The sequence below is a fragment of the Bombina bombina genome, chromosome 7 (assembly GCF_027579735.1).
Source record: "Bombina bombina isolate aBomBom1 chromosome 7, aBomBom1.pri, whole genome shotgun sequence".
Taxonomy (NCBI): domain Eukaryota; kingdom Metazoa; phylum Chordata; class Amphibia; order Anura; family Bombinatoridae; genus Bombina; species Bombina bombina.
Window position 1 is genome coordinate 118,022,153 of NC_069505.1, and position 22,957 is coordinate 118,045,109.

At 38.7% G+C, this 22,957-nt stretch overlaps 1 protein-coding gene across 2 annotated transcripts in view; it reads right to left on the minus strand.

Annotated features, from left to right (window-relative positions):
- Positions 1-308: 308 nt before the first annotated feature.
- Positions 309-22,957, minus strand: part of USP47 (ubiquitin specific peptidase 47) — a 410,657-nt gene continuing 388,008 nt past the window's right edge. Inside the window, exon 29 of one of the 2 annotated variants that reach the window (XM_053720262.1) lies at positions 309-429. In XM_053720262.1, the coding sequence (XP_053576237.1) occupies positions 366-429 (64 nt within the window). In that variant the 3' untranslated portion in view covers positions 309-365. The remainder of the gene's footprint in view (positions 430-22,957) is intronic. The other variant, XM_053720263.1, reaches the window with a different exon arrangement.

Consider the following 22,957-nt stretch of genomic DNA (forward strand, 5'->3'; position numbering starts at 1 on the left):
ATATATATTTTATTCTTATTTGCACATCCCTTTTTAGCTTTACAGTTTATCTACCTTAGTGCACAACATGATTTAGGTCAAACTGACAACTAGGATACTGGGGCTGCTGATGGCTCACAGGCGTCCAATTCAGTGCTGGTGTCCATTGCATCACATGTAAATTAGTGTCCTGCAAAGAGGGCACTACACAGTGGTAGCAAGCGTGTTTGTAACAAACACAGAGTCAAGAGGAAAACACTATGGCCGTATGTCAATCTTGGGGTGGCGTCTTTATTTGAAGCTCCATCCAAGTAGATTTTAGAGCCTTCTCTATTTTCGAGGGGAGTTAAGTCACGCGGTGTCCAGTTTTTTGTAAGCGACTGCTTTCATTTTTTCATCAGTTCATTTCTTTGTTCATCTGTGAGCTCAATCAGTTCTTCCGTCTTATCCCTGTAACATAAATACCTGCTTGTCGAATATATTGCTACACAAACCTTTAAAGGGATACTAAACCCAAATTATTTTTCTTTAATGATTAGATAGAGCATGCAATATTAAGCAACTTTCTATTTACAACCCGCTATCAATTTTTCTTCATACTCTTGCTATCTTTATTTAAAAAACAGGAAAGTAAAGCTTAGAGCCGACCCCTATTTTTGGTTGAGAACCTGGGTTATGCTTGCTTATTTGTGGCTTAAATGTAGCCACCAATCAGCAAGCACTATCCAGGGTGCTGAACTTAAAATGGGCCGGCTCCTAAGCGTCACATTACTGCTTTATAAATAAAGATAGCAAGAAAATGCTTAAAATTGAATGCTTTATCTGAATCATGAAAAAACTTTTTGGGTTTAAGTATTCCTTTATCTGCTATAGAAAATGACTGCAGTAAACTGAATTAAATGGATAGTAAAGGTCAAACTTTCCAGTCTACTTCTAGTTTCTAATCTTGTTGAAAAGCATACGTAGGGTAGGCTCAGGAGCTGGCTGCACATATATTGCCTCTTGCTATTGGCTTACTGATTTGCTCAGCTAGCGCCCAGTAGTGCATTGCAGCTCCTTTTACAAAGAGTACCAGAGAATAAAGAAAATTTGAAGTAAATTGGAAATTTGTTCAAACTGTTTTACATAAATCATGAAAGAGAATTTTGGGGTTGTTGTGTTCCTTTAAACTTCTTTGCTGCCAGAAAGGGCTTCCATGCCTCTTTGGGCACCATAAAGTTACAATACACAGTCATTTTGACGTCTATAAGGGTTTAAAGGGAACAGTAAACTAACATTTTGATTTTTATAGAAAATGTTTAGTTATATGTAATGTACAACTTTGCAATATATTTTCTTTATTTTATTGACCCCTTTTCATTTAATTTAGTACTGAAAATTAATCAATTTCTAAATCTCAAAACTTGGAATGCACCCTGCTGACTGACTGCTAACTCCTGATACATATCTGTCCCTAATTGTCTTAATCAGATAACTGCAAAACAATACATTTTTATACTAACTTTTATAACTTGATTACTCAGATTGGCTCCTTCAAATAAGGCAAATGGTGGGCGAGAGCTTGGAGAAGTAAAAAAATTATTGCAGTAAAAAAATGGCATTGTTTTAAAAACAATAAAAGGAACAGTCTAGTCCAAAATAAACTTTCATGACTCAGATAGGGCATGTCATTTTAAACAACTTTCCAATTTACTTTTATCACAAATTTTGCTTTGTTCTCTTGGTATTCTGCGTATAAAAGCTAAACCTAATGCTAATTTCTTTGAACTTGAAGGCCTCCTTCAGCCCCGATTTGGCTAAAATGCAAGGTCTGTCAAAAGAACTGAAATAAGGGGGGCAGTTTGCAGAGGCTTAGATACAAGAAAATCACAGAGGTAAAAAGTGTATTAATATAACTGTTGGTTATGCAAATTTAGGAAATGGGTGATAAAGGGATTATCTATCTTTAAAAACAATAAAAAAAAATCTGGTGTTAACTGTCCCTTTAAGCCTTGCCGTGATCTGTTATTCTATAGCAGATTTTTTAACTCCAGTCTAACAGGCCAGATTTTCAGGAAATCTGAACTGGAGTACTTATGAAATATTCAGCTGATTAGGAACCATGGTTATTAAAGGGACACTGAACCCAAAAATTTCTTTCGTGATTCAGATAGAGCAAGCAATTTTAAGCAACTTTCTAATTTACTCCTATTATCAAATTTTCTTCATTCTCTTGTATCTTTATTTGAAATGCAAAAATGTAAGTTTAAAATGGCTGGCCCATTTTTGGTGAACAACCTGGGTTGTTCTTGCTGATTGGTAGATAAAGTCATCTATCAATAAAAAAGTGCTATCTAGAGTTCTGAACCAATAAAAAAGCTTAGATGCCTTCTTTTTCAAATAAAGATAGCAAGAGAATGAAGAAAAATTGATAATGAGTAAATTAGAAAGTTGCTTAAAATTGCATGCTCTATCTGAATCGCGAAAGAAAACATTTGGGTTCAGTGCCCCTTTAAGCTACTCACGGTAATCCTGAAAAAGGAAATTTATGCTTACCTGATAAATTGATTTCTTCTATAATACGACGAGTCCACGGATTCATCCTTTACTTGTGGGATACTATCCTCCTGCTAACAGGAAGTGGCAAAGAGCACCACAGCAGAGCTGTCTATATAGCTCCTCCCTTGACTCCACCCCCCAGTCATTCGACCGAAGGTATAGGAAGAAAAAGGAGAAACTAAAAGGTGCAGAGGTGACTGAAGTTAAAAACCAAAAAAATATATCTATCTTAAATTGACAGGGCGGGCCGTGGACTCGTCGTATCATCAATCATCAAATCAATTTTATCAGGTAAGCGATAAATTTCCTTTTCTTCTATAAGATACGAGTTCCACGGATTCATCCTTTACTTGTGGGATACATACCAAAAGGCTACAGGACACGGATGAACGGGAGGGACAAGACAGATGGCTAAACAGAAGGCACCACTGCATGAAGAACTTTCTCCCATAAAATGAGCCTCGCGAAGAAGCCAAAGTATCAAATTTGTATAATTGGAAAAGGTACGAAGGGGAAGACCAAGTCGCAGCCTTACAAATCTGTTCAACAGAAGCATCGTTTTTAAAAGCCCATGTGGAAGCCACTGCTGTAGTAGAATGAGCTGTCATTTTTTCAGGAGGCTGCTGTCCAGCAGTCTCGTATGCCAAACGGATGATACTTTTCAGCCAAAAAGAAAGAGGTAGCCGTAGCTATTTGATCCTCTACGCTTTCCAGAATAGACAACAAACAGAGAAGATGTTGACGGAAATCCTTGGTCGCTTGCAAGTAAAACTTCAAGGCACGAACCACGTCCAAGTTATGTAACAGACGCTCCTTCTTAGAAGAAGGGTAGGACACAGAGAAGAACAACAATTTCCTGATTAATATTCTTTATTTTGAAACAACCTTAGGAAGGAATCCAGGTTTAGTACGCAAAACCACCTTATCAAAATGGAATATAAGATAAGGCGAGTCGCATTTTAACGCAGATAGCTCAGAAACTCTTCAGGCAGAAGAGATAGCAACTAAAACAGAACTTTTCCAAGATAGAAGTTTAATATCTATGGAATGCATAGGTTCAAACGAACCCCTTGAAGAACATTAAGAACTAAATTCAAACTCCATGGCGAGCAACAGTTTAAACACAGGCTTAATTCTAACAAAGCCTGACAAACACGACTGAACGTCTGGACATCTGCCAGACGCTTGTGTAGTAAGATTTGACAAAGCAGAAATCTGTCCCTTTAAGGAACTAGCTGATAACCCTTCTCCAATCCTTCTTGGAGAAAGGACAAAATCCTAGGAATCCTGATCTTACTCCATGAGTAGCCTTTGGATTCGCACCAATAAAGATATTTACGCCATATCTTATGATAAATTTTCCTAGTGACAGGCTTCCGAGCCTGAACCAAGGTATCATTGACCGACTCAGAGAATCCCCGCTTAGATAGAATCAAGCATTCAATCTCCAGGCAGTCAGCTGCAGAGAAATGAGATTTGGATGTTGGAACGGAACCTGAATGAGAAGGTCCTGTCTTAGTGGCAGAGATGACATTCCACCAGGTCTGCATACCAAGTCCTGCGTGGACACGCAGGCGCTCTATAAATATTACCAAAGCCCTCTCCTGTTTGATTCTTGCAATCAGACGAGGGTAGAAGAGGAAAAGGAGGAAACACATTAGCCAGGTTGAATGACCACGGTACTGCTAGAGCATCTATCGGTACAGCTTGAGGATCCCTTGATCTGGACCCGTAACAAGGAAGTTTGGCATTCTGACGAGATGCCATCAGATCCAATTCTGGTGTGCCCCATTGATGAATCAATTTTGCAAACACCTCCGGATAGAGTTCCCATTCCCCTGGATGAAAAGTCTGACGACGAAAATCCGCTTCCCAGTTCTCTACTCCTGGGATATAGATTGCTGATAGATGGCAAGAGTGAGTCTCTGCCCATTTAATTATTTTGGAAACCTCTATCATCGCTAGAGAACGCTTTGTTCCCCCTTGATGATTGATATATGCTACAGTTGTGATATTGTCCGACTTGGAATCGTTATGAATTTGGCCGAAGCCAGCTGAGGGCCACGCTTGAAGCGCGTTCAATATCTCTCTCAGTTCCAGAATATTTATTGGTAGTAAGGACCCCTCCTGAGTCCACCACACCATGAGCCTTCAGGGAATTCCAGACTGCACCCCAGCCCAAGAGGCTGGCATCCGTCGTCACTATGACTCATGCTGGCCTGTGGAAGCACATTCCCTGGGACAGATGATCCTGTGACAACCACCAAAGAAGAGAGGTCTCTGTCTCTAGATCCAGATTATCTGCGGAGATAAATCCGCATAATCCCCATTCCACTGTCTGAGCAGTGCACAGGCTGCAGTGGTCTGAGATGTATGCGAGCAAACTGAACTATGTCCATTGCCGCTACCCTTAGTCCAATTACCTCCATACACTGAGCCACTGATGGCAGAGGAATGGAATGAAGTGCTCGGCAAGTGGTTAAGGGTCTTTGATTTTCTGATCTCCGTCAGAAAAATCTTCATGTCTACCGAGTCTATCAGAGTTCCTAGGAATGGAACTCTTGTTTTTTTTATGTTCACCTTCCACCCATGAGTTCTTAGAAAAGCCAACACGATGTCCGTGTGAGATTTGGCTAGATGGTAAGTTGACGCCTGAATCAAAATATCGTCCAGATAGGGTGCCAACTACTATGCCCCCGCGGCCTTAGAACCGCCAGAAGGGACCCTAGCACCTTTGTGAAAATTCTGGGAGGCTGTGACCAACCCGAAAGAAGGGCCACAACTGGTAATGTTGTCCAGGAAGGCGAACCTGAGGAACTGGTGATGATCTTTGTGTGATAGGAATGTGAGGATACGCATCCTTAAAAATCCACGGTGGTCATATTATTGACCCTCCTGGATCATTGTAAAATTGTTCGTATGGTCTCCATCTTGAAAGATGGGACTCTGAGAAATTTGTTTAGAGTTTGAGATCTAAAAATCGGTCTGAAGGTTCCCTCTTTTTTGGGAACCACGAACAGATTGGGAATAAAACCCCTGCCCCTGTTCTACCTTTGGAACTGGGCAGATTACACCCATGGTATAGTAGGTCTTCTACACAGCAGTAAGAACGCCTCTCTTTTGGTCTGGTTTACAGACAAACGTGAAAGATGAAATCTCCCCCTTGGGAGAGAATCTTTGAATTCTAGACAAAACCCCCCTGGGTCACAATTTCTAATGCCCAAGCCTGAGCGAAGAGAGAAAGTCTGCCCCCTACTAGATCCGGTCCCGAATCGGGGGCTGCCCCCTTCAAGCGGGCTTCTTGGCCTGTTTACCTTATTCCAGGTCTGGTTAGGTCTCCAGACTGACTTGGATTGAGCAAAGTTCCCTTCCCTGCTTGGAGGCGGAGGAAGTAGAGGGACCCCTTTAAAGTTTCGATAGGAACGAAAATTATTCTGTTTGGTCCTCATTTTAACCGTCTTGTCCTGAGGAAGGGCATGACCTTTACCTCCAGTAATGTCAGAAATCATCTCCTTAAGTTCAGGCCCGAATAGGGTCTTACCCTTAAAGGGAATAGCTAAAAGCTTGGATTTAGATGACACATCAGCAGACCATGACTTAAGCCATACGCTCTAACGCGCTAAAATGGGCAAAGCCTGCATTCTTAGCCCCTAATTTAGCCATTTGGAAAGCGGCATCTGTAATAAAAAAAATTGCTAGCTTGAGAGCCTTATTCTATCCAAAATATCATCTAATGGGGTCTCAACCTTAAGAGACTCCTCTAGAGCCTCAAACCAAAAAGGCTGCTGCAGTAGTTACTCGAACAATGCACGTTATAGTTTGTAGAAGAAAACCCTGATGAACAACAACTTCTTTAGAAGCCCTTTTAATTTTTTATCCATAGGATCTTTGAAAGCACAACTGTCCTCAATAGGTATAGTTGTACGCTTAGCCAGGGTAGAAATAGCTCCCTCCACCTTAGGGGACCATCTGCCAGAGTCCCGAATGGTGTCAGAGATGGGAAACATTTTCTAAAAGTAGGAGGGAGATAGAACGAATGCCTGGTCTATCCCATTCCTTAGTAACAATGTCCGAAATTCTTCTAGGGACTGGAAAAACATTAGTGTAAGTAGGGACCTCTAGATATTTATCCATTTTACACAGTTTCTCTCTGGCGGGATGACAATAGGGTCACAATCGATCCATAGTAGCTAAAACTTCCCTGAGTAACAATCGGAGGGTGTTCAAGCTTAAACTTAAAGGCGTCATATCTGAGTCTGCTTGAGGAACATTTTTCCTGAATCAGAAAGCTCTCCCTCAGACAGCAAGTCCCCAGATCCCCAAAATCAGAACGCTGTGAGGGTACATCGGAGATGGCCAATAAAGCATCAGAGGGCTCCGTATTTACTCTAATACCAGACCTACTGCGCTTACCCTGTAAACCATGCAGTTAAGATAATACCTCTGTAAGGGCAGTAGACATAACTGCAGCCATATCTTGCAGGGTGAAAAGAATTAGACGCACTAGAAGTACTTGGTGTCGCTTGGGGCGGGGTTAAAAGGTTGTGACACTTGGGGGAGAAGTAGATGCATAACCTGATTCTCTCTGACTGAGAATTATCCTGAAACATACTTTTATTAGCTAAAATATGTTCTTTGCAATGTAAGGCACTTTCATTACATGAGGACACATTTGAAGTGGGGGGTTCCACAATGGCTTCTAAACCACATAGAACATTGGCTTTCCTCAATGTCAGACATGTTAAAACAGGCTAGTAATGACCACAAACAAGCTTGAAACACTATTTTATGAAAAAAAATTATCTAGAAAAAACGTTACTGCACCGTTAAGAGAAAAAAAAGCAATACATTTTTCCAAAACTGCTTTAAAGCGAGTAAAAATTATCTAAATTTTATGATAAATGTATCCCAACTTATCACTTTAGATTGCCCCACAAGGAAAGAAATACTTAACCCTTAAGGAACATAAAAACGTTATATCAAAAACGTTATAGTTAAACAAAAACACCCCCTGCACCTCGCCACAGCCCGGCTGTGGCGCCTACCTGCCCTCAGTGGGTCTGCAAAATCGGATTAACCCTTCGATTAGGCCCAAACTTTCCTGAAAGGCCCACCGGAGTTGGAGCTTGCTGCTTGCATGGAAAAAACAACTGTGCAACAGAGGCGTGAAAATAGGCCCCGCCCATCTAACTCGATGTCTCACAGCCTTGAACTATAACCGCACCAGAGCGGTCTAAAACCTAGCCATGTGGGGTTCATATACCCATCTAAGTGAAGACATGTGTACCCTCATTGAAAAAGAAAGTCAAAAAAACGTTTTGTCCAAAAAATGTTATCTGTTAGACTCCCAACATAGAAACGTTTGCCCACAAACATCATGTCAGTGTCAACCATTTTTTATAGCCCAACATACAGGTCCAGTAATACCCCTCTCTATACATTAGGATTACTGCTTACCCTTTCCATCATGGGGATACTGTCAGCCAATTCTGAAATAACACAGTCTCTCCAGAAAAAAATGACTGAACGTACCTCAATGCTTGTAGCATGAAAAACGTTCCTCACACTGAAGTTTCTTAAGTACTCCTCAGCCATTCTGTGGGAACTACTCTGGATCTTAGTGACAACTACTAAGATCATCAGTCTCCAGGCAGACTTCTTCATCCATCTGCTGCCTGGGAGAAAATAGCACTCACCGGTACCATTTAAAACAAAAAAGTCTTGCTTGAAGAAAATAAAAAACTAACATTTTATCACCTCTTTCACTTTACCCTTCCTATTACTTAGAGTAGGCAAAGAGAATGACAGGGGGTGGAGTCAAGGGAGGAGCTATATAGGCAGCTCTGCTCTTTGCCACTTCCTGTTAGCAGGAGGACAATATCCCACAAGTAAAGGATGAATCTGTGGACTCGTCGTATCTTATAGAAGAAATCTGGCCTGTTTTGGGAGGCCTGAAGATTGGAAGCGAAGACCACCCTGTTCCATAGCAAGCAGAGCAGATTGGTGGCTACATGTATCCAGCGCTACGGTAAGTATATATATTTAACCATACTGACCTCATTTGTTTCAGCATTATATTTCATTATAATGTGGTTATTATGCTGTGAGAACATATGCTGACATTAGATTTTAGTTTCATATGCAACAATTGTGTCTCAAAAATGGCCTTGCTATGTCTTTGGCGATACACTCAGACACACGGTTATCTAAAACTGTTAGTTTCACAGTAAACTCCGTATTCCTCCTTATTCCTATTATTTTTACTGTGCTTATTTGTTCTAACTTATGCTGGTATGAATATTATACGTCATTTGTTATAACCCCATATACTCTAACCATTGACTATAAAAGTATGTGATGCCTTATAATAAACAGAACAGTGATTAGACTTTACTTGCTGTCTGTCTGATTGTTGTTCCCGAGATCTCGCCAAGTAACCAATTGAGTTCTAGGTGAAGGTGTAGAATACTGCTAAGTGCCAAGTGATATCCCCGGTTATAAAGACAACAATTCTGGTGTCAGAGCGTGGGATTTACAAAGGGGTAAGTAGATAAGAGCTTTTATTCTGCTTTTCCCTCTGTGAATCTGAACCCACAGTCTGGCCAGCGTTACAGATATATAAAGGGTTAAAGTCCCTTTATAAGGGGTTAAACTCCCCTGGACAGGTTTGAGTCCTGCCGTTAAGCGTGGGTTTGCGTAGGTGTTTGAGTCCTAGCGCAAGTTATAGCGTGAGTTAAAGTCTCACCTAATTTGTTTGCAAGTTATAGTCTTGCGATAACGGAAGTTAAAGTCTTTCGTTTTAAGGGTTTTAAAGGGTTAAAGTCCCTTATATAAGCATATAGTTATAGTTTAAATATCACTGAAACTGAATAGTCACTTGATGCTTGTTGCTTAATTGCTTATTTCATTGCTAATCTTATTGCGTTGTGAATGTGGGGGTCTGTTCAAATGGCTTAGTGAAAAGTGTTGTTGCTGTTTGTTGCATACTGTGCTCATGAAGAAAAGTTCCTGACTCCCTATACATAATGTTGTATATGTGACATGACAGGATGTATCTTGAAAAATAGCTTGGTATGTTAAAACCCTTTTCGTTTTATGGTCTTTGCAGTAACGAAATGGAGATTCTGTGTAACGGAGATGATGTCCTCTGTGTCCCGTGTTACGTGTAAAATCTGTGTTTTCTGACAGGTAATTAATTTAACTGTGTATTTATCAGTGTTTTTTTAGCTAGGAAATCTGACGCTGTAATGATTTACTTGAAGTGTTATTGCTGTAACTTGATTTTAAAGTCATATGTATGTTCTTAATTCTGTGTTAATAGCATTTTTAGTTTTAAGTGAAATTTGTTTTATGCAAATAAAGAATGGAGAGATTTAATGTGTTTCCACCTGTTTGAGGCATATAAAATATATTGTTTTTGTAACTGAACTAAGGAATTTGTAAGTGCGATGATGTGCGGGATTTTAGGTCTGGTAAATAAGAGTCTTTCTGGCAAGTGATTAATAGGATGATTTAAGTATTTATGATTTATTCAAGGAGTCTGTGAAAAAGAGAAACAAAAAGACTATACGCTGTATGTTATTAAAATGTATCTAAAATAGTTGGGTCTGTTTCTTTTGGCAAGTAGAGTAATTCAGTAGAGTTTTAATATAATCTGGTAACATATTACTGTGTAATTATTTATGCTGTGATGGCTCTCATATAAATATATGCAGGTTATGATACAGTAAAAGAAGTAGAATTTTAATGGTAAATAATACAAGTTTCCTAATCATGGCTAAGTTATATATGTAATATACATATTACAAATTGTTAGCCCTTAAAGGGACAGTGTGTTTTATGTTGATGTGTTTTATAATGATTTGTTAAAGCAGCTGCATAGTATAAAATGTAGGAGAAATTGCATTTTCAGGTTTATTTGTATATATGAAGTATCTGGTTTTGTGCTTTTAATCCATATATATATATATATATATATATATATATATATATATTATATATATATATATATAAAAATTTAATTTAATATATATTTATATATTAAATTACAATAGGTTGAGTTTCAGGTAATAGCATATCTCATTGTCCTTATCTGATATTTGTCTGGAAAACTGGAGCTTAGTGCTTAGACAGAGCAATGGAAAATTATAATTTTTATTACTTAACTATCCTGTACCACACGGAGAGTGTAATTTCTTTTTCTGGCTGTGTTTACTTAGACTATTCAATAGATGAGACTGAAGTATACAAACTTTTACTATAAGTGGGTATACAACAGGCTGAATCAGCTACTTGAAAACAATTAAATACTCTCCATCAGGCAAGATGGATCATTGGGAACAATTTAAAGGGGAGAACATTTTGGGGTAAATTGTCATTTTAATCTATTAGTATAAATTATTATTCTTTACAGAAATTAAATTTTGTTGTATAAAATAGTTATATTTAGTCAGAGAGCTGCAAAAATGGTGAATATATATATATATATATATATAAATAAAATATCAAATCAAATAATTGTATATTTATTGAAATCCTGATTATATTAAAGTATAGCATAGCATGTAACGGCTACGTGGCTGGTTACTGCCGCCAATAGACTGGATTCTAAAGCGTTTTCCAAAATATTTGTTCCAAACATGATTCTTTAACAGTGGGATTGCCCTATGCATGCAAACAGAAACCATAGAGCAGTGGCAATGCTAGTATTATCTGACCTTTGACAGAATATAGTATTGTGTGTTCTCTTTGTCAATTTATGGTTAGGGATTTTATTTGTAAATGTGCAACTAGGGTTTATTGATTTTCTAAAGTGATTGCATTATTAGCATGATTTCATAGTATTGTGCAGGGTTGTGTAGTGGACAATTGTTTTTAAATGATTTCTTAAAGAAAGTTTTTATTTTCAGGGAATGCGTGTAGGGGTGCTGTATGAAAGGAATATTGAGGTGCATTTGATTTTGCCTGATTTTAAGGATACTACTTCTTTTAGGAGTGCATGGATTGGGAGTATTGATGAGCATCTTTATGTATTCATGAGTATCTTTATTTATGTGATTTGGGTGAGTGTTTTTAAGTAACAAAATGAACCTAAAATATTAATACAAGTTGTTTACAAAATATTTGTATTTGCAGGATGAGATCATGGAGCTGTATACATAAAAAAAAAAAACACTAACTAAATTATTTTTTTACGTTTTTCATAGTTACGTAAAACTGTACAAATAAAATTCCATAGTGCACTCTCCAAAAGATTGAATGCAAGTAAACCTTTGAAATAAAGAGATGCCTGGCGCCTAGGTGAAGGAACGAAAAGGAAGATAAAAAGACCATTGCCAAGTTTGTTTAACGTCCATACTGCAGTAAAAGTTGCTGAACTATCTTGTGGATCCATTCTTTGCATTGCAAGCTGGTACCAGCCCCAGAACTGGACTATGGGTTATCTATGACCGTTTCCTATGATGTGTGTCTTCAGAACATAAACACTATCCTTCTCTGGACTGTGCCTTGACTGTTGGAGTTGAGGACCTGTTACGCTGTTACAGAGTCATCCACAGCTAAATTAGGGAAGTATTGTTTTAACTTGTTTACTTATATTGCTTGTTTTGTATTCTCTTGTAATTGTGTTATTTTTATTGGCCATATTAGTTATAAGAAGTCATATAGCTTTGTCTGCAGAAAAGTATGCCTTATTTGTATTAGTACACATTCTAGTTTAGGTACTTTAACAAAGTAATCTTTCAGATAACTAACTCTAAACCTTGCAGTATTATAACCTATTGTATGGCCCACTGAGAATAGAGAATCTGTTTGCACCTTTATAGTTTAAAGAAAATGCTGCAATATCTCAGAATATTCTAGACCCTTCACCATTATAGAACACAGAAGGTTCCTCCATGTTTCTAGTACCGCGCCTTAATATTTAAGCGAAGAAGGAATATGTGTGTCTTACAATGGAGAAAGGTATGAGAATAGGAAGTTTTTGTAGGAATTTCCCATTGCAATCATTCCTTAGTGTATAATCAAACTACTCACAATAAAGAGGTTAAAGTGAATGTAAATTTTGATGCTAAAGTGCCCGGTTTTTAAAAATTCGATTAAAAACAGGGGCACTTTAATTCATCAAAATTTACATTTCACTCGTTGTGAAAAAATACTTACCTTTTAAACTTTACAGCCCCTCCAGCTTTCCTCGTCGTCGCAAAGCCATTTCTGACGTCAGAAATGATGGATCGGTCATCCTCCAATCACGGTTTCCCCCCCCCCCCCAGGGGAATCAGTGTCTGATTCGAAGCCGTGATTGGAGGAAGCCGGATTCCTCATTTTAGACCCAGGCAGAGGCTTTACGACGGGCGGAGGAAGCTGGAGCAGCTGTCAAGATTAAAAGGTATTTTTTCACAACACGAGTGAAATGTAAATTTTGATTAATTAAAGTGCCCCTGTTTTTAATCGAATTTTTTAAAAACAGGCACTTTAACATAAAAATGTACATTTACTTTAAGGACACAATCTCAGCTAGAAATTATACAGAGAAATTAGTTTTGGGAGTGGTATAATTAGGATATTGATGGTATTTTCTTTACTTACAATGGCTCTTATTGGGATCTGTGGAAGGAAAGCAAATGTATTTTTCCCTTTATTAACTGGTATAGTATCTGCTATTTGAGTTTTGTAATTCCAAGCATTTGTCAGCAAAAGGAATTATCTTACCATAAAGATGCGTTTACCTTTAAAAGATAGTGTAGCTTTAATAATGTTGTTATGATTGAATTCTTTCCTCAAACAGGAGTGTGAGAATTTAGGTGGCATAAAAAGGAAATTTATGCTTACCTGATAAATTTATTTCTTTTATGATATGACGAGCCCACAGATTTTATCCTTACTTGTGGGATTGATCCTCCTGCTAACAGGAAGTGGCAAAGAGAACTACAGCAGAGCTGTATATATAGCTCCTCCCTTCCCTCCCAATCCAGTCATTCAACCGAAGTTAGGAAGAGAAAGAAACAGCCAAAGGTGCAGAGGTGACTAAAGTTTAATAAAAAATAACTGGTTAAATAAAAGGGTGGGAATCTCCCATCTGGATCTTTCATATATAAATGTAATATTCCTTAGATTGGACCTAAGAATCCCATATGATAAGAAAAAATTGCTAACTGTTGCCATATTAGCAACTAGATATTTGATTTTTAAAAAATGGAAAAAAGTATGAGCTCCAACTATTTCAGAGATTAGAAATTGTATATAAAAAACAATGTATTCTTGAACAATATAATACAAAACTATATGACACAAGAAGTGTGTGCAGCTTCTTTCAAAAATGGTCTTCATTTATAAAATCCTTCCCTAAAAAAGAAATAGATCATCTAATATATCAATTTAGACACTCAGTTATTATAGGAATATGGTAAAAAATAAAACAACAAATATATGGAAAATTATTGTGGATTTTTCTCTTTCCCCCTCCCTCCCCCCCCCCCCCTTTTTGAGAATAAATAATTAAAATCATAAAATAAATCACCCTGATTGCTCAAGAAGATCAGGGAAATTCCAACAAAATAAAGTCGAATTAGTATTGTCTGGTATGGGTTGTAGGCTTAAAATGTCTCTTGTTTGTTTATTTTTCCTTGTTTTCTATATTTGTTTCTAATTACCGTTTGGTAATATAAGCAGTAATTATGTTGAAGCCTTACAAAATAATTAAGTTAAGAATGCCTCGAATTGGGTAAAGAGTCAAAGATAAAGTGGAATTTTGTTTTTTGTCTTTTCTTGTTTTGCTTTTTGCATATTTGCTTTTGGATTTAATATGTTAAATTACCCTGCGAGGCATAATGAGATATTGTATATGAAACAAATTCATACGTTAAAATGTTGGATATTGAATAAAAATAGATTGAAAAAATACCAATACCAAAGCTATAGGACACGGATGAAAGGAAGGGACAAGACAGGAACCTAAATGGAAGGCACCACTGCTTGAAGAACCTTTCTCCTAAAAACAGCCTCAGACAAAGCAAAAGTATAAAGTTTGTAAAATTTGGAAAAAGTATGAAGAGATGACCAAGTCGCAGTCTTGCAAATCTGTTCTACAGAAGCATAGTTTTTAAATGCCCATGAGGAAGTCACAGCCCTAGTAGAATGAGCCGTAATTCTATCAGGAGGCTGCTGTCCAGCAGTCTCATATTGCAGGCGGATGATACTCTACAGCAAAAAACATAATTTATGTAAGAACTTACCTGATAAATTCATTTCTTTCATATTAGCAAGAGTCCATGAGCTAGTGACGTATGGGATATACATTCCTACCAGGAGGGGCAAAGTTTCCCAAACCTCAAAATGCCTATAAATACACCCCTCACCACACCCACAATTCAGTTTAACGAATAGCCAAGAAGTGGGGTGATAAAAAAGTGCGAAAGCATATAAAATAAGGAATTGGAATAATTGTGCTTTATACAAAAATCATAACCACCACAAAAAAGGGTGGCCTCATGGACTCTTGCTAATATGAAAGAAATGAATTTATCAGGTAAGTTCTTACATAAATTATGTTTTCTTTCATGTAATTAGCAAGAGTCCATGAGCTAGTGACGTATGGGATAATGATTACCCAAGATGTGGATCTTTCCACGCAAGAGTCACTAGAGAGGGAGGGATAAAATAAAGACAGCCAATTCCTGCTGAAAATAATCCACACCCAAAATAAAGTTTAATGAAAAACATAAGCAGAAGATTCAAACAAACCGCTGCCTGAAGTACTTTTCTACCAAAAACTGCTTCAGAAGAAGAAAATACATCAAAATGGTAGAATTTAGTAAAAGTATGCAAAGAGGACCAAGTTGCTGCTTTGCAAATCTGATCAATCGAAGCTTCATTCCTAAACGCCCAGGAAGTAGAAACTGACCTAGTAGAATGAGCTGTAATCCTTTGAGGCGGAGTTTTACCCGACTCAACATAGGCAAGATGAATTAAAGATTTCAACCAAGATGCCAAAGAAATGGCAGAAGCTTTCTGGCCTTTTCTAGAACCGGAAAAGATAACAAATAAACTAGAAGTCTTTCGGAAAGACTTAGTAGCTTCAACATAATATTTCAAAGCTCTAACAACATCCAAAGAATGTAACGATTTCTCCTTAGAATTCTTAGGATTAGGACATAATGAAGGAACCACAATTTCTCTACTAATGTTGTTGGAATTCACAACTTTAGGTAAAAATTCAAAAGAAGTTCGCAACACTGCCTTATTCTGATGAAAAATCAGAAAAGGAGACTCACAAGAAAGAGCAGATAATCCAGAAACTCTTCTGGCTGAAGAGATTGCCAAAAGGAACAAAACTTTCCAAGAAAGTAATTTAATGTCCAATGAATGCATAGGTTCAAACGGAGGAGCTTGAAGAGCCCCTAGAACCAAATTCAAACTCCAAGGAGGAGAAATTGACTTAAAGGGACAGTCAACCCAAAAATGACTAACTTATTTAGATTAGTTAATTAAAGATCTTTACAGTAAACTGTAGCACAATTTTTATCTAAATAAACTTTGGCAGAAAATAAACTTACTGATCTCATCTAGCCGTTTTGAAATGGCCGCCTGACCCCTCCTTCTCTGACGTCTCCCTAAAGCTCCCACTACAGGATCATTTCCTTTTGTCTCGTCCCTGCGCGCTCATGTGTCTCCCTTCATTCAGTGAGACACTCATATTGCAATTTCAGCTCTGTCTCTACACCTGTCAAAGAAGCAGCTGTGCTTTCTTTTTCTGGGTGTCAGGTTCTTCATTGCTAGTTAATCCACTGACTGTGCCTGACACAGCTCACAACAGCCTACTACCTAAAGAACAGCTTTCATTGATGTGGCAGCAAAACTATGCTTTAGTGCTAGTGCGAGTGTGATCGCACAGTACTGGGACACCGGGCGCAAACTTATTTCACTAATGTCTTATGTACCTTTAAAATGCTTTTTGTCCCTGGTGCTAAAAAAAGATGAGATCATCTAAACATGCATTACCTCTGAATATGCATTGTCATATTGCAGGTCTTAGAACATTTATCTAATGCGAGTGTGATCGCACAGTACTGGGACACCGGGCACAAACTTATTTCTGCCTAAGTGCCTATTATGTTGGCGATCAGCTTTTCTAAGGCGCCCGGTGTCCCAGTACTGTGCGATCACACTCGCATTAGATAAATGTGCACAGGCATAACAACACTTTGGTTCAGATTCACATGTACATAAACCCCTCTGTATTTACAAAATTCCTGCTTTGTCCCAAGTGCGCTTCCCCTTCACTTTATCCGGAGAATCAAGCAACAATTCTGCCACACCACTTACACGCTGTTCGTCGCTGCTGGCTGCAGCAGAGAAGCAGCACTGGTATACTTCATTCCCAAAGCCTTCCTGTGGTCGATGCGCGGCAACTTCCTGCCCACTGGCTGATTAGTGCCAGTGATGGCTAAACAGCCTCCAGCAGCACTGAGTGGGGCTCTCCCTTGGTTTTGGGCATGTGTGATCACACTCGCATTAGATAAATGTTCTAAGACCTGCAATATGACAATTACTTCTATATTAATTAGCACTGTGCACCCCAAGTAGCTGCTGATATTCAAGTTGCGAGCCTCCATCAACAGCGTGCACCCACAACCTGCAAGCAATCAGCTCTTCAAGTGCTTCTAAGGAGTAGGATGCCCAAAACCAAGGGAGAGCCCCACTCAGTGCTGCCGGAGGCTGTTTAGCCATCACTGGCACTAATCAGCCAGTGGGCAGGAAGTTGCCGCGCATCGACCACAGGAAGGCTTTGGGAATGAAGTATACCAGTGCTGCTTCTCTGTTGTTATGCCTGTGCACATTTATCTAATGCGAGTGTGATCGCACAGTACTGGGACACCGGGCGCCTTAGAAAAGCTGATCGCCAACATAATAGGCACTTAGGCAGAAATAAGTTTGTGCCCGGTGTCCCAGTACTGTGCGATCACACTCGCATTAGATAAATGTTCTAAGACCTGCAATATGACAATGCATATTCAGAGGTAATGCATGTTTAGATGATCTCATCTTTTTTAGCACCAGGGACAAAAAGCATTTTAAAGGTACATAAGACATTAGTGAAATAGGTTTGCGCCCGGTGTCCCAGTACTGTGCGATCACACTCGCACTAAAGCATAGTTTTGCTGCCACAGCAATGAAAGCTGTTCTTTAGGTAGTAGGCTGTTGTGAGCTGTGTCAGGCACAGTCAGTGAATTAACTAGCAATGAAGAACCTGACACCCAGAAAAAGAAAGCACAGCTGCTTCTTTGACAGGTGTAGAGACAGAGCTGAAATTGCAATATGAGTGTCTCACTGAATGAAGGGAGACACATGAGCGCGCAGGGACGAGACAAAAGGAAATGATCCTGTAGTGGGAGCTTTAGGGAGACGTCAGAGAAGGAGGGGTCAGGCGGCCATTTCAAAACGGCTAGATGAGATCAGTAAGTTTATTTTCTGCCAAAGTTTATTTAGATAAAAATTGTGCTACAGTTTACTGTAAAGATATTTAATTAACTAATCTAAATAAGTTAGTCATTTTTGGGTTGACTGTCCCTTTAATGACAGGTTTTATACGAACCAAAGCTTGTACAAAACAATGAATATCAGGAAGATTAGCAATCTTTCTGTGAAAAAGAACAGAAAGAGCAGAGATTTGTCCTTTCAAGGAACTTGCGGACAAACCTATATCTAAACCATCCTGAAGAAACTTGTAAAATTCTTGGAATTCTAAAAGAATGCCAAGAAAAATGATGAGAAAGACACCAAGAAATATAAGTCTTCCAGACTCTATAATATATCTCTCTGGATACAGATTTACGAGCCTGTAACATAGTATTAATCACAGAGTCAGAGAAACCTCTTTGACTAAGAATCAAGCGTTCAATCTCCATACCTTTAAATTTAAGGATTTGAGATCCTGATGGAAAAAAGGACCTTGCGACAGAAGGTCTGGTCGTAGCGGAAGAGTCCACGGATGGCAAGAGGCCATCCGGACAAGATCCGCATACCAAAACCTGTGAGGCCATGCCGGAGCTACCAGCAGAACAAACGAGCATTCCTTCAGAATCTTGGAGATTACTCTTGGAAGAAGAACTAGAGGCAGAAAGATATAAGCAGGATGATACTTCCAAGGAAGTGATAATGCATCCACTGCTTCCGCCTGAGGATCCCGGGATCTGGACAGATACCTGGGAAGTTTCTTGTTTAGATGAGACGCCATCAGATCTATTTCTGGAAGCTCCCATATTTGAACAATCTGAAGAAATACCTCTGGGTGAAGAGACCATTCGCCCGGATGCAACGTTTGGGGACTGAGATAATCCACTTCCCAATTGTCTATACCTGGGATATGAACCGCAGAGATTAGACAGGAGCTGGATTCCGCCCAAACCAGAATTCGAGATACTTCTTTCATAGCCAGAGGACTGTGAGTCCCTCCTTGATGATTGATGTATGCCACAGTTGTGACATTGTCTGTCTGAAAACAAATGAACGATTCTCTCTTCAGAAGAGGCCAAGACTGAAGAGCTCTGAAAATTGCACGGAGTTCCAAAATATTGATCGGTAATCTCACCTCCTGAGATTCCCAAACTCCTTGTGCCGTCAGAGATCCCCACACAGCTCCCCAACCTGTGAGACTTGCATCTGTTAAAATTACAGTCCAGGTCGGAAGCACAAAAGAAGCCCCCTGAATTAAACGATGGTGATCTGTCCACCACGTTAGAGAGTGTCGTACAATCGGTTTTAAAGATATTAATTGAGATATCTTTGTATAATCCCTGCACCATTGATTCAGCATACAGAGCTGAAGAGGTCGCATGTGAAAACGAGCAAAGGGGATCGCGTCCGATGCAGCAGTCATAAGACCTAGAATTTCTATGCATAAGGCTACCGAAGGGAATGATTGTGACTGAAGGTTTCGACAAGCTGAAATCAATTTTAGACGTCTCTTGTCTGTTAAAGACAGAGTCATGGACACTGAATCTATCTGGAAACCCAGAAAAGTTACCCTTGTCTGAGGAATCAATGAACTTTTTGGTAAATTGATCCTCCAACCATGATCTGAAGAAACAACACAAGTCGATTCGTATGAGATTCTGCTAAATGTAAAGACTGAGCAAGTACCAAGATATCGTCCAAATAAGGAAATACCACAATACCCTGTTCTCTGATTACAGACAGAAGGGCACCGAGAACTTTTGTAAAAATTCTTGGAGCTGTAGCTAGGCCAAACGGCAGAGCCACAAACTGGTAATGCTTGTCCAGAAAAGAGAATCTCAGGAACTGATAATGATCTGGATGAATCGGAATATGCAGATAAGCATCCTGTAAATCTATTGTGGACATATAATGCCCTTGCTGAACAAAAGGCAAGATAGTCCTTACAGTTACCATTTTGAACGTTGGTATCCTTACATAACGATTCAATATTTTTAGATCCAGAACTGGTCTGAAGGAATTCTCCTTCTTTGGTACAATGAAGAGATTTGAATAAAACCCCATCCCCTGTTCCAGAACTGGAACTGGCATAATTACTCCAGCCAACTCTAGATCTGAAACACAATTCAGAAATGCTTGAGCTTTCACTGGATTTACTGGGACACGGGAAAGAAAAAATCTCTTTGCAGGAGGTCTCATCTTGAAACCAATTCTGTACCCTTCTGAAACAATGTTCTGAATCCTTCATGTGGACTTAGAAGCAGGCTTTGCCTTTCTAGAAGGCTTGGATTTATTCCAGACTGGAGATGGTTTCCAAACTGAAACTGCTCCTGAGGATGAAGGAACAGGCTTTTGTTCTTTGTTGAAACGAAAGGAACGAAAACGATTATTAGCCCTGTTTTTACCCTTAGATTTTTTATCCTGTGGTAAAAAAGTTCCTTTCCCACCAGTAACAGTTGAGATAATGGAATCCAACTGAGAACCAAATAATTTGTTACCCTGGAAAGAAATGAAAAGTAGAGTTGATTTAGAAGCCATATCAGCATTCCAAGTTTTAAGCCATAAAGCTCTTCTAGCTAAAATAGCTAGAGACATAAACCTGACATCAACTCTGATAATATCAAAAATGGCATCACAGATAAAATTATTAGCATGCTGAAGAAGAATAATAATATTATGAGAATCATGATCTGTTACTTGTTGCGCTAAAGTCTCCAACCAAAAAGTTGAAGCTGCAGCAACATCAGCCAAAGATATAGCAGGTCTAAGAAGATTACCTGAACACAGATAAGCTTTTCTTAGAAAGGATTCAATTTTCCTATCTAAAGGATCTTTAAACGAAGTACCATCTGACGTAGGAATAGTAGTACATTTAGCAAGGGTAGAAATAGCCCCATCAACTTTAGGGATTTTGTCCCAAAATTCTAATCTGTCAGACGGCACAGGATATAATCGCTTAAAACGTTTAGAAGGAGTAAATGAATTACCCAATTTATCCCATTCTCTGGAAATTACTTCAGAAATAGCATTAGGAACAGGAAAAACTTCTGGAATAACCACAGGAGATTTAAACACCTTATCTAAACGTTTAGAATTAGTATCAAGAGGACCAGAATCCTCTATTTCTAAAGCAATTAGTACTTCTTTAAGTAAAGAACGAATAAATTCCATTTTAAATAAATATGAAGATTTATCAGCATCAATCTCTGAGACAGAATCCTCTGAACCAGAAGAGTCATCAGAATCAGAATGATGATGTTCATTTAAAAATTCATCTGTAGAGAGAGAAGTTTTAAAAGATTTTTTATGTTTACTAGAAGGAGAAATAACAGACATAGCCTTCTTGATGGAATCAGAAACAAAATCTCTTATGTTATCAGGAACATTCTGCACCTTAGATGTTGAGGGAACTGCAACAGGCAATGGTACATTACTAAAGGAAATATCTGCTTTAACAAGTTTGTCATGACAATTAATACAAACAACAGCCGGAGGAATAGCTACCAAAAGTTTACAGCAGATACACTTAGCTTTGGTAGTTCCAGCACTAGACAGCGATTTTCCTGAAGTATCTTCTGACTCAGATGCAACGTGAGACATCTTGCAATATGTAAGAGAAAAAACAACATATAAAGCAAAATTGATCAAATTCCTTAAATGACAGTTTCAGGAATGGGAAAAAAATGCCAATAAACAAGCTTCTAGTAACCAGAAGCAAAGAAAAAATCAGACTGAAATAATGTGGAGACAAAAGCGACGCCCATATTTTTTAGCGCCAAAAATGACGCCACATCCGGAACGCCGACATTTTTGGCGCAAAAGGACGTCAAAAAATGACGCAACTTCCGGCGACACGTATGACGCCGGAAACAGAAAAGATTTTTTGCGCCAAAAAAGTCTGCGCCAAGAATGACGCAATAAAATGAATTATTTTCAGCCCCCGCGAGCCTAACAGCCCACAGGGAAAAAAAGTCAAATTTTTAAGGTAAGAAAAAATGATTGATTCAAACGCATTATCCCAAATATGAAACTGACTGTCTGAAAATAAGGAATGTTGAACATTCTGAGTCAAGGCAAATAAATGTTTGAATACATATATTTAGAACTTTATAAATAAAGTGCCCAACCATAGCTTAGAGTGTCACAGAAAATAAGATTTACTTACCCCAGGACACTCATCTACATGTTTGTAGAAAGCCAAACCAGTACTGAAACGAAAATCAGCAGAGGTAATGGTATATAAATAAGAGTATATCGTCGATCTGAAAAGGGAGGTAAGAGATGAATCTCTACGACCGATAACAGAGAACCTATGAAATAGACCCCGTAGAAGGAGATCACTGCATTCAAATAGGCAATACTCTCCTCACATCCCTCTGACATTCACTGCACGCTGAGAGGAAAACCGGGCTCCAACTTGCTGCGGAGCGCATATCAACGTAGAATCTAGCACAAACTTACTTCACCACCTCCATAGGAGGCAAACTGAATTGTGGGTGTGGTGAGGGGTGTATTTATAGGCATTTTGAGGTTTGGGAAACTTTGCCCTTCCTGGTAGGAATGTATATCCCATACGTCACTAGCTCATGGACTCTTGCTAATTACATGAAAGAAAAGAAAGAGAGGTAGCCGTAGCTTTCTGACCCCTACGCTTTCCAGAAAAAACAATGAATAATGAAGATGATTGACGGAAATCCTTAGTCGCCTGCAAGTAAAACTTCAAGGCACAGACCACGTCCAAGCTATGCAACAGACGCTCCTTCTTAGAAGAAGGATTAGGACATAAAGAAGGAACAACAATTTCCAGATTAATATTCTTATTTGAAACAACTTTAGGAAGGAACCCAGGTTTGGTACGTAAAACCACCTTATCAGAATGAAAGATAAGATAAGGCGAGTCACATTGGAGTGCTGAAAGCTCGGAAACTCTACAAGCAGAAGAAATAGCAACCAAAAACAAAACTTTCCAAGATAACTTAATATCTAT